The 12,290-nt window shown below is 41.0% G+C and overlaps 1 protein-coding gene across 1 annotated transcript; it reads left to right on the top strand.

Moving 5' to 3' along the window:
• The first annotated feature begins 76 nt into the window (after nucleotides 1–76).
• Nucleotides 77–8,465, top strand: NANP (N-acetylneuraminic acid phosphatase). Its single transcript, XM_081150187.1, has 2 exons — nucleotides 77–237; nucleotides 6,622–8,465. Exons 1-2 carry the CDS (start codon nucleotides 151–153, stop codon nucleotides 7,276–7,278), a joined length of 744 nt encoding a protein of 247 aa, XP_081006313.1. The 5' UTR covers nucleotides 77–150; the 3' UTR covers nucleotides 7,279–8,465.
• Nucleotides 8,466–12,290: the final 3,825 nt, after the last annotated feature.

Below are 12,290 nucleotides of genomic sequence, written 5' to 3'. Positions count from 1 at the left end.
GGAGGGGGTGACATCCAAGGGTCAGGTGACCCTGACAACTCCGCCACGTGTTCCTCGCCAGTGGGCCTGCGGTGCGCGTGCGCGTGCGCCTGTGGTGCGCGTGCGCGTGCGCGGCGGCGGCGGGGAGCTGCAGCGTCCGCCGCTGTTAGGATGGGGCTGAGCGTGCGGGCCGTTTTCTTTGACCTGGACAACACGCTCGTCGACACTGCCGGGGCCAGCAGAAAAGGCATGTTGGAGGTAACTTCCCGCAGCCCTCCTCCGGGCGTTGTCAGCGCGTCCTACCCGGAACCGCGCGCTTTCCAGTCCCCTGGGTGTCCTCCCCGCTCCACTCACGCTGCGCTCGGGGTGGGTGATCCCGCAGGCACCCGGAAGCCCGGGCCTCTCGTACCTTGAGACTCCTGTGCGGGAAGCAACGGAAAGAAGAGCGGGAGGGCTGGGGAGGCCGCCCTCCCTCAAGCCTGGCACTTGGGTTGCCTGCCTGCCCTCCCGCAGGCTCTGGGAAGCTGGGTTCTTGAAATTCCTTCCAGCGCTTTGGGACCCAGAAAGATGTCATGAAAGCTGTCACTGTGGTAGAGTTGACCAAAACCATAGGAAGACTGTCTCACCACGCCAAGCCAGCAGGCTCTTTGCCAGGACAGGTTTGCATCAGCGCGGATGAGTGCTCGCAGCGGGCCCTGTGATTACCCTCGGGGGAGAGTGTCCCCCCACTGCGTGTTCTTCCGTGGATCTTTGAGGAGAACCAGGAAGTTACCCAACTATCAGTTGTGAGCCTGGACTTGATCGATTCCAGAGAATGTTCACTGCAGAAACTCCCTCTTGTCACCCTTAGTAGATTTCGGAAGTGAAACTCTAAAGCCCCAGCTACACAGGGCATTTCTTTCACCAGGCACTGCTCAGCAGTATTTTCTGTCTATACCCACAGATGCTGCATCAGACCTTTCCCATGTTCTTCAGGCAACCTAACCCACTCCTGCTTTCTTCCCTCTGCTTTCAGCTTTAAGGAGAACACCAAGGATTATCAGATGGGAAAAACCCACTTTCAAAGCTAATCCTTCCAACCTCAAGTGTTCCTTCCCCTTCATGCTTCATTAGTTAGGTTTTCTTTCCCTGGATCTTCCTCCTCTTTCTTGGTGCATTACACCCCTGCATATGCAGCTCTGCCACATACTTAAAAAAAAAAAAATGCTTCCCTTGTACTTTCTTTCTCCACAAGATGTTACCTGTCTCTCTTCACAACCATGTTTTTCAAGAGAAATGTATACCTGTTAGCTCCATGTCTCTATCTCCTATTTATTCCTGACTCCATTACAATATAACTTCTGTGTTTGCCACTAGAATGAAATTAACTTAACAGGTCATTAGGTATCTTTCAAATTGACAGAACCAGTGGACATTTTAAGTCTGTCCTAATGACTTATCTAAGCCATTCCACACTATTGACTGTCCCTCCACTTTTCACACCCTTAACTTTGATTTTAGGAACACCAGCCTGTGCTATTTTCCAGCCTGTGCTATATTGCCTTCAGTATCTCTAGGTGCTCATGGTATCTATTTACCTGTATGTTCTTAGCAATTAGGCTAAATTATGCTGTAGGCCATGAATTCAGGCTTTAAATCAGGCGTTTGAGTTTAAATCGTAGCTCTACCAGTTCCTAGCTGAAAGCACCTAAACAAGTTATTTAACCACTCTAAGCCTCAAATCCTCATTATAAAATTTGAATAATGATATTAGTTCTCAATAACCCTATCAAGTAGGCTTAGTATAATGCAGGGGAAGTACATGGTGTCCAGTGTTCATTTGATGAATTGTACCACCTCCCATCCTGTCACCCACTTCACCTCCTGCACATCCTCCTGGCCCTTAACTTACAGTTGGATTTGTCTCGACAGTTGCAGTGGTCTTTTCCCATTACTTCCATGGTAAAATTTTTGAAACAATATTTGTTAGATTTTATTTCTCCCTGGTCTCTACACCCTCCCTTATACCAGCACTGTATTTTATTCAGATATTTCTTAATACAGTTGTCAAAGGATATTATTTTTTGCAATTTAGATGCCTACAACTTAAACAGTGAGTTTCTTAAGAATGAACAAAATGTCAGTCTTCATTTGACACACAGTAAATGTTGAATGAATGCCGGATGGGTGAAAATCCAGGTCTCGCCCTGGCTGGTTTGGCTTAGTGGTTAGAGCATAGGCCCGAGGACCAAAGGGTCTTGGGTTCAATTCCTGGTCAAGGGCATGTACTTAGGTTGCAGGTTCCCCATCACAAGTTGGGGCACATACAGGAGGCAACCAGTTGATGTTTCTCTCTCCCCCTCCCCTTCTTCCCATCCACTCTCTCTAGAAATCAATGGGGGAAAAATATCCTCGGGTGAGGATTTAAAAAATAAAAACCCAGGTCTCTCCACACTTGGTTGTCTTGCCACCTCCTTTGATCTGTATGCTTTGGACTATACAAGTATGCTTTATTACATACGAATATAGCGACACCTGTAAATGTTGTCCTCTTTGAAAGTAAGGCTCTGAATGCGTTATGGAAAGAGGATCGGGAGAAGGCCTAGCCATTGCCTTGGGCTTGGGGAGAAGGGGTCATATACTGACTGCATAGATAAGCTTTAATTTTTAATCTTCTGGGGAAGTTATTTCCACCTTCAGGCCAGTCTCAGTGTCACTGCTCAAGAGGAATCCAACAAAAGTTTAGGGTTTCTCAGCAAACAAAGCAGAAAAAGTTTCTGCATTTGAGTTTACTTTCTAGTGGGGATAACAGTAAACATAATACATCAGGTGTTTTTATAAGTGTGTTAGGCAAAGTGGAGAGGGTAACAAATCACAGTATTAAATAGATTGGTCAGATTAGGTCACGTTGAGTGGATGATGTTTAAGCAAAGACTTGAACTAAAAATAACAGGAGGACTGCATGACTTGTTAGGCTATATACAGCCAGTCATTTTGTGAGCATGTATTTTTAACTTAGTTTTATTTGGAATTCAGCCACTTCATATCTTAATCTTAGTGTTATAAAGTGTTTTGTGGTTCTACCCCTCAAAAGGTCTTCTTAAATCACAATTAGCTAAATGCTAGTACTGATAATATTAACTTTAATTCTGGGTCCACAGAACAGGAGGTAGAGAGAGTTTCCTTTTTCTATGTTACAAGATACAGCCTTAAATAGAGTTTTGAAGTTGGAGAAATTTGAGTTTATATTATGTCTACAAATTGTTTCCCCACCCCGACTATCTTAGGGCCTCCTTCTTTAAGCCTATAGGTAACAGGTGTTCTTAGTCTTCTTAGAATTTTTTTCAGGCCTGCCTTACTCCTTGCACAAAATGTCATCACACCTCCAAGTTAGAGATCTTTTTCTTTCAATCAAAACTCCCATTCTCTCAGTGCAAATGTAGGAGAGTTTGTACTAATAATAGCATGTGCTCATTCAACTTGGGGGTTATTTCTATTTTATCTAATATTATAATGTGAATGAATGATAAAGTTTTTCCCCAAAGGTTTTTTTCTTTTATTTAAATATTTTTATTGATTTTTAGAGAGAGAGGAAGGGACAGGGAGAGAGAGAGAAACATTGATATAAGAGTGCAACATCGATTGGGTGCCTCCTGCACGTCCCCCACCAAGAATTGAGCCCACAGCCTGGGCATGTGCCCTGACTGGGAATTGAACCGGCAATCCTTTGGTGCACACAGGATGACGCTCAACCAAGTGAGCCACACTGGCCAGCGCCTAGAGATTTTAATATTATTAGAATGCTACTTGTTATGAATCTAATTAGTTGCTGTGTCACAAATGGGAACATTAATTCAGGGGATGTAATGGGAAGAAATTTTGCACCTTGAGAGCGGTATACTATGTCTTTAGAAGACATAGTAAGAAAGAGCTAATTCTGCTTTTTCAGTATCCCAATGAATTGCCAATTGCAGTAACAGCAAATTGGATTTTTATTGGGAGCGGTCTGTTTTTTAACTATAAGCCAGTTCCTATTTAAGATTGAGCACTGTGGAGTCCTAGAGGACTATTTCTTTTTATTGTGTAGCAGTGGGTTTATTAAAACTTTAGAATGACCTTCAATAATAATTCAGTTGACATTGTGATAAAAGATGGTGACATAGCCATAAAGGTTGAAACAGCTTGATTTGTTCACTGAAATTTAAGGCAAAATTTTTCAGTGTTTTGCCTTCACCTAAAATTCTTAGGGCTGGTATATTTTACTTGGACTAATAAAACTTCTATTGCATTTTCTGATGAGCACAAATAGCCTGAAAAGTACTTCCTTTTGCTGTAACTGATGCTTTTGGTGTAACTGATCCTTATACTCTGAAGGAAGAATGTGTCTGTTCGTCTCTTCCTTCTTTTCAGTGAATTGAGCGTCTGGTGTGAGTAGCATACACTAGTCCCTGTAGAATTTAGGGCAGTACATTTTGTTTGACCTCTTTGCTTGAACAGCAGACAGTTTTTATTCCCAGCTATGTACATTGCACTCATCTTCAAAGATCCAAAATTGTCTTGGCATGGTTGCCTTTCCCCAGATGTTCCTAAGACGGACTTCAAGTGCAGGTAGTTTGTTTGGGAGGTGATCCCAGGAAGCACTGTAGGGGAGTGGTGGAGTAAGACAGGGAAGTGAAGGAGTCGAATACAGGTTATGTAAATGAGCAGGTTACTGTTGTGAACAGTTGGGGAACTCTTGAGATAGTATGCAGAACATACTGTACTTGTCCCTCCCAAGGGGCAAGAAAGCTGTAATATTTATTCACCGATTTCTGTTCCTCATTGGTTGAGGCCTGCTCCGAGGCAACACCGGCCCCAGACTATGTGCATGGGTGCCCCTGTGGCCAAATAAAGCCCTCAGGCAGAGAAGCCCTAGTACTCACAGTATGAAGCCATTGATCTGTATGGGAACAGTGTGTGTCAAGGTGATTTGAGTAGCATCTGCTATAGCCTGGGATTCAAGGCCCTTTACAGACTGATTCCAAACAGCCTCTAGTCTCATCTGTTAGCATCCTCCCTCACGTGACTTTCATGTTGGCTGAACTAAGCTTCTTGCCTTTCCCAGATTAAAAAATTCCAAGCTCTGTGTCTTTGTTCATGCTGTTCCTTCTCTTTAGAATGATTTTATCATTTTCTCATCCCTACCTTAAGGGCTTGGTAACTCTTTGGATTAAATATTACTTCCTCTGACAAGCCTTAACCCAACAATCCTGTGGAATGACTTGCTCCTTCCATTTGATTTCCACAGTTGACATTCGTAAGATTGTCATGGCACTCAACCCAACATTTGTGGTGGTTGAATACCTGCTTAATTTCCCCACCAGATAATGTCATGAAGATAAGGGACCCAGTCTCCAAGTTCCTAATACAGAAGTGTAAAGGCAAGCATGTGGGGTTTGGAAGTAGGCAAGTGTGGGTTTAAATCCCAGTGCAGGTGAGTTACTTAACAATTCTGAACTTCTATTTCCTCATCTTATCTCTTGGAGAGTTAAAAAGGTAGAAATAATGTATGTAAGCATTGGGCACAATGCTTGCCACATTAGGGTCTTAGTAAATGTTAGAAGACAGGCCAAGTGAATAAGAACCTAATGTAATAAAAGCCAAGATAAAGAGCCATGGAAGCACGAGGTGTGCCTAATTCTGGACGAAATCAGAACCAAGGTAGCAGAGAGACTCAAAACTACTTGAAGCTTTTTTAATGTGGAAACCTAAGTTTGGGAGAAGCCTTTGATCATTACACTGCTGAAATCACAGTACATGCTTGATTCCATTAGAGCTATCTACACATTTTTAAAAGTACAGAATAGGATCCCATTTTATATGGTGGTCAGTTTAGGTCTTTAAAACATAAAATGGATCTAGATGAGAAAAGGTGAGATGAACTGGTGTTATTTCTGGGAAGAGTCTAAATAATAGTTGTTAGAAATTTAAAGTATTTTATTAAATATAAGCACAAGTTTCATTTTCATGTGTTTATGACCAGAATGAAAGGTAGTGAACTTAAACTGCTAAAAGAAAGATTTTTATTAGCTGTATATAAAGAATGTTTTTAGAACAGAAATTGGTAAAGAAAAAAAATTATATAATTATGTGTGTGTGTGTGTGTGTGTGTGTGTGTGTGTGTATATATATATATATATATATGAATGAGTTATCTAGAGAGTTGTCTTTACTCTGGCGTTCTTTAAAAATAAGACCAATTCCCACTGGAAATGGTGTGATAATAGATCTGCCTTAAGACAGGCCTATTGGAGTGGAGCCCTGGCTGGTGGCTCAGTTGGTTGGAGTGTCGTCCTATGCACCTGGGTGAGGTTGTGGGTTCAGTTCCCAGTTGGGGCACATGCCTAGGTTGCGGGCTAGATCCCCAGTCAGCGTTCATGCACGGGGTGGCTGATGTTTCTCTCTCACATCAATGTTTCTCCCTCCCTCTCTCAAATCAATTAAGAACATATCTTCGGGTGAGGATTTAAAAATAATAATAATAATAATAAAGATATTATTGGGAGGAAAATACAGAGATGTGGAGATAGAATCTTTTTGCTCTGGGTATAGAGGAGCACATCTTTTGTGGCATGATTATTAAAGACATAAAGTGTGTTAATGGAGTTGTTTTCCTTTATTTAGGTAATAAAGCTCTTACAATCAAAATACCATTACAAAGAAGAGGCCGAAATAATTTGTGACAAAGTTCAAGTTAAACTCAGCAAGGAATGTTTTCACCCTTCCAATACATGCATTACTGATCTAAGGACTTCACACTGGGAGGAAGCAATTCAGGAAGCAAAGGGTGGTGCAGCCAATAGGAAATTGGCTGAAGAATGTTATTTTCTGTGGAAATCTACACGTTTACAGAATATGACACTAGCAGAAGATGTCAAAGCCATGCTCACTGAACTTCGAAAGGAGGTCTGCCTACTTTTATTAACAAATGGAGACAGACAGACCCAGAGGGAGAAGATTGAGGCTTGTGCCTGTCAGTCCTATTTTGACGCTATTGTTGTAGGTGGAGAACAGAAAGAAGAGAAACCAGCACCTTCCATATTTTATTACTGCTGTGATCTCCTGGGAGTACAGCCTGGGGACTGTGTGATGGTTGGTGACACACTAGAAACCGATATACAAGGAGGACTCAATGCAGGGCTGAAAGCAACAGTCTGGATAAATAAAAATGGAATAGCGCCACAGAAGTCGTCTCCCATGCCACATTATATAGTTTCTTCTGTGCTAGAATTACCTGCTCTCTTACAAAGTATGGACAGCAAAGTCAGTATGTCAGCTTAAAGCAAAAGGGCATGGTTATGTATTTTAAAGGATTTGAACTAAGAAAAGTTAAGGCATTCTATATAATATGACCCAGTTCTAAGAATAGTTTTACTTACAATTTAATAGCCAACCAACCATTGACTGGTATTTATATCTGGAAATCTAGAATAAATTAATACAAGTTTTAGTAGTGTGATTAAGAAAATTTGAATAAATATATTATTTGTTAATCTGTGACTTGAGGTTTTTAAAAGATTGTTTTATTCATCTTTTAGCATCTGGGACCCAAGGAGATACCAAGCAGGATAGCTTATATATAGGTACACAATTACAGGTTTTATGTACTGACTTAAAAATAAATATTTTTAAAAAATAGTTTAAAACAAATGTAATAGAGGTTTACCAGAGCAATTGGATCTGGTTAATATGAAATAAGTACTAGGTCACATGCAAATCAAGGCATTTCATAGGGAGATTATTTTGTATATTTTTGAAAATATATATACCTTTTTTTTTTTGCCTACTTAAATGTATACTTTCTTTTATGAACCTAATTTTTCTGCGTTACCTTTTTTGGGGGGCCTTCAATATTCCTATGGTATGAGTATGACCAATAGATTCCTCCTGTAAAAGCTGTTAAATCAGCATGTGGTGCTCCTTTTCCTTGACATTATCACATCTTCCCAGAGCTAGCTTGTAGTTTCCTGTTAGTCTTTGCCTCTTACGGAAGTATTTTTACTATCTTTTCCCAGACACACAATGGAGTTGAGGAGACTAGACTGTCTTGCTGAAGATAAGTGCAGGCCACAAAAAAGTCATTTCCTTTTGTGGATACATCAGAGGGAATTTTCTTGGTGCAGCCTAACCAGGCGCCTTCACCCCCGCCCCCATCTGTTCTCTACTGTGAATAGTTTACCCATGTGATGAAAACTGATAGAAAATTACGTTTTGCTATGAATCATTTTCAGGGTGCCATTTTAATATTTGGCTCTTCTTGATGTCACCATCTGCCTTAAGTCTCCTGTTTTTCAGATTTTGGGAAATATATGATTGTTTCACAAATTTCTATATCCAATTCAGGGTTCACTTTGAGCTTACTAATTAATACCTCCATTGCAAAGCATCTTGCAACTAGAAAAACTTCCCTAGATAGTCTCACAATTTCACCAACTTAGAGTAAAATGGTTAATTAAGGAAACAAGAAATAGTGACAGGTTGTTTTTTGGTAGGCTTTTTTAACTTTTCTATCAAAATCTAGTAACGTAAGATATGAGACTCTGTTAGGATTACTTAGACTCTAGATTAGACCTCTCCATGAACCTTTCTTTAGCCAATTATTTCTTGTCTACTACAGAACTGCCTGCCACTGTGCAAAAGCCCTATTGTGTTTACTTCTCTTGATTTTTAAAAATGTGACTGTGCCATTGATTGTCCCAGGTGCTGTTGCTATAAAGCTGAACAATTGTTGCCCTGGACGGTGTGGCTCAGTTGTTTGGAGCATCAATCCTTAGGAAAGGTTATGGGCTGCAGATTCCATCCTCGGGCTGGGTATAGGAGGCAAACAATTGCTGTTTCTCACATTGATGTTTCTCTCTCTCTCTCTCTCTCCCATCCCACTCCCCTCTCTTCCTTCTCTCTCTAAAATCAATAAAAACATATCCTCAGGTGAGAATTAAAATAAAAAATTAAAATAAACTTTTAAATAAAGCTGAACATTTGTGAACAAAGTACATTTTTGTGTAGTTCCAGGTATGGTGCCCATGTGACCTCAATTATATTTTAGCTATTTAAAAATTGTTACATTTGAGGATCTTGACAGAAAAATAACTATGTGCACAATTTCTCTAATAGATGATATGTGATACTGAGGGTTTGTCCTTTTAGCTACTTCACAGATAGATGTAGGCAGCATCACATTCATTATGCTAACTGGAAAAAAGGTTAATCACTCATAGATCACAGTGGCAGAGCTCAACAAGATAGCTTCTAAGATGTTAAGTGAGCAATTCAACAAAAGTGATCTGGGGATAGAAATGGAACTAATTGAGTTTCCTTGTCTTCACGGTTTGTATTTTATACAGTGCAGTAATGCAATATTACTTTCCATTTATACCCGTCCTTAGGGAAGGCCTTTGTGGCTTTCTACCTTCTGAGTGAAATGTTACAGAAGATACTAAGAAATCTTGGAATATGCCTATGATTTTATGAATGTTTTTGTTTTAGGATGATATTCCTTAAAATTAAAAATGATGTAAGAGTAGTGTCCTGTCATCTTAATTTTTTTCAGAGTTGCCGCATAATGGTATGCTCATATAAAGCCATCAATTCTCAGTTGTCCAGAGGCCCTCCCAAACACTCTAGAGGGGAACACCAAGAGTTAGAGAGGAAGACGTAAGTGGAGGCTGCACCTGGAATGCTGACCCAAGGATGGGGTCTGGGTTCCATGTCATTCACCATGAAAGGTGCCTGAACATCTTAGGTCTGGTAGTGTTTAGAACCCAAAAGTACTGTAGAAAAGACATAGCTTTACAGTAACAGAGGTACTTTCTTTCAAACTTATTTGCAGCCCACAATAAGAAACATTCTCCATCACAACCCATTGAACATTTATTTATAATGAACGTATTTGTTTATATATTAATATGTGTATATCAAATAGTTTTATATAGTTAACTGAAGCAAGTTTCATAAAACTACTTCCTTACTATATGTGATGCTCATCTTGTTCCATTCCACCCTCTTTTTAAATTAGAGTATATTTTATTTTTTCTTTCAAGATTTAACTATTGTTACAATATGGGTCCTACCGAGCAGGGCCTTATAAACCGAAATACGTGGTCCCAAGATATCACAATGGAGAAACCAAGAGGTCATGATTGCAGAAGAGGCCACTGTAACTGAAGGACGTGACCCAGGGGAGGTGGCCAGGCTGCTGCAGACACGATCAGGGCAAGCGGGGCCGGGGTCGTCAGATCACTGGGTGAGGGAGAGGACAGCTCCCTTCACTCCTGCTTCCTGTAGCTCTCCAGGAGAGACTAGACCCAGCTTTGGCAGGAGGATACACAGGAAGCAGGAGGTGAGCCCAGTGCCTATGCCCATGGCCCCAGGCTGCTGCAGCGGAGGCTTGGGATGGATCTGGGGGCGGGGCACCTACAGCCACCGGCCAGGCGGGTCAGGCCCCTCAGCAGCAGGGGCGTCAGCGCACGGAACCTACTGTAGGCTGCCCGTTGGAGCCCAAGGTCTGGAAGTCAAAATGGCCTATTTTATTCATTTTCAAACAAGAACTATTTACCGTACACAAACTGAAAGAAAAAAAAAGTGACTGGCAGTTTTTCATCATAAGAGGGACGCACGTCCCGGTTAGCAGCTTCCTGCGCTCCTGCCTATACAGGCGTATCTGAGGCCCCGGGGCCCAGTCACAGACCAGCATCATAAAGCAAATCTCAGCAAAGTGAGCCACGATTCCGCTTTCCCAGTGCATAGGAAAGGTGTGTTTACACTATACTGTAGTCTATTAAGTGTCCAAAAAAGTGCTGTACATACCTTAATTAAAATTTTTTTTTTAGTAAAAATGCTGACCATTATCTGAGTCTTCAGCAAGTTACCTTTTTGCTGGTGATGGGTGTTGCCTTATTGTCGATGGCTGCCAACTGATTGGGATATTGGTTGCTGAAGGTTGGGGTGGCTGTGGCAATTTATTAAAAATAATAACAATGGAGTGTGCCTCATCAATTGACTTTTCACAAATGACTTCTCTGTAGCAGGCAATGCTGTTTGATAGCGTTTTACCCACAGTAAAAGGTGTTTCAAAATTGGAGTTTCTCTTTCCTCTCAAATGCTGCAGCTGATTTCTCAAGTTTATGTAACATTCTAAATCTCTTGTCATTTCACAAGCTTCATGGCATCTTTACCAGAAGATTCTGTGTCAAGAAATTTTTTGTTGTTGTTTTGTTTTGCTCATCCATAGGAAGCAACTCCTCTTTCATTAAAGTTTGATCACGAGTCCAGCAATTCAGTCACATCTTCAGGCTCCACTTCTAATTATTGTTCTCTTGCTATTTCCATCACATCTGCAGTTACTTCCTCCACTGGAGGCTTAAAAACCTCAAAGTCATCCATGAGGATTAGCATCAACTTCTTCCAAACTCCCATTAATGTTGATATATTGACCTCTTCCAGTGAGTAATGGCACCTAGAATGGTGAATCCTTTTCAGAAGGTTTTCAATTTACTTTGCCCAGATCCATCAGGAGAATCACTATCTATGGCAGCTACAGCCTTACAAAATGGATTTCTTTTTTTTTCTTTTTTTAAATATATCTTTATTGATTTCAGAGAGAGGAAAGGAGAGGGAGAGACAGACAGAAACATCAATGATGAGAGAGAGTCATTGATCGGCTGCAGCCCGCAACCCTGGCATGTGCCCTGACTGGGAATTGAACTCCTATCGCCTGGATCCTAGGTCGACGTTCAACCGCTGAGCCTCGCCTGGCTGGGCCAAAATGGATTTAATAAGACTTGCAAGTTGAAATTACTCCTTGATCCATGGGCTGCAGAATGACTGTTGTTGGTAGGCATTAAAACGATATCGATCTCATTGTATATCAGAGCTCTTGGGTAACCACAGGTATTGTCAATAAACAGCAATATTTTGAAAGGAATCTTTTTCTAAGCAGTAGGTCTCAATTGTGGGCTTAAAATATTTAGTAAACCATGTTGTAGACAATGTGCTATCATCCATGTTTTATTCCATTTACAGAACACTAGCGGAGTAGATTTAGCAAAATTCTTAAGGGCCCTAGGATTTTTGGAATGGTAAATGAGCATTGCCTTCAACTTAGAGTCATCAGCTGTATTAGCCCTTAACAAGAGAGTCAGCCTGTCCTTTGACACTTTGAAGCCAGGCATTGACTTCGCCTCCCTAGCTGTGCAAGTCCTAGATGACACTTTTTTCCAATATAAAGCTGTTTCATCTACATTGAAGACATGTTTTTTGGTGTAACCACCTTTGCTAATTCCTTTAGCTAGATT

Source organism: Miniopterus schreibersii (assembly GCF_964146895.1).
Source record: "Miniopterus schreibersii genome assembly, chromosome: 10".
NCBI classification, from domain to species: domain Eukaryota; kingdom Metazoa; phylum Chordata; class Mammalia; order Chiroptera; family Miniopteridae; genus Miniopterus; species Miniopterus schreibersii.
This window is presented reverse-complemented; position numbering and strand designations above follow the sequence as displayed.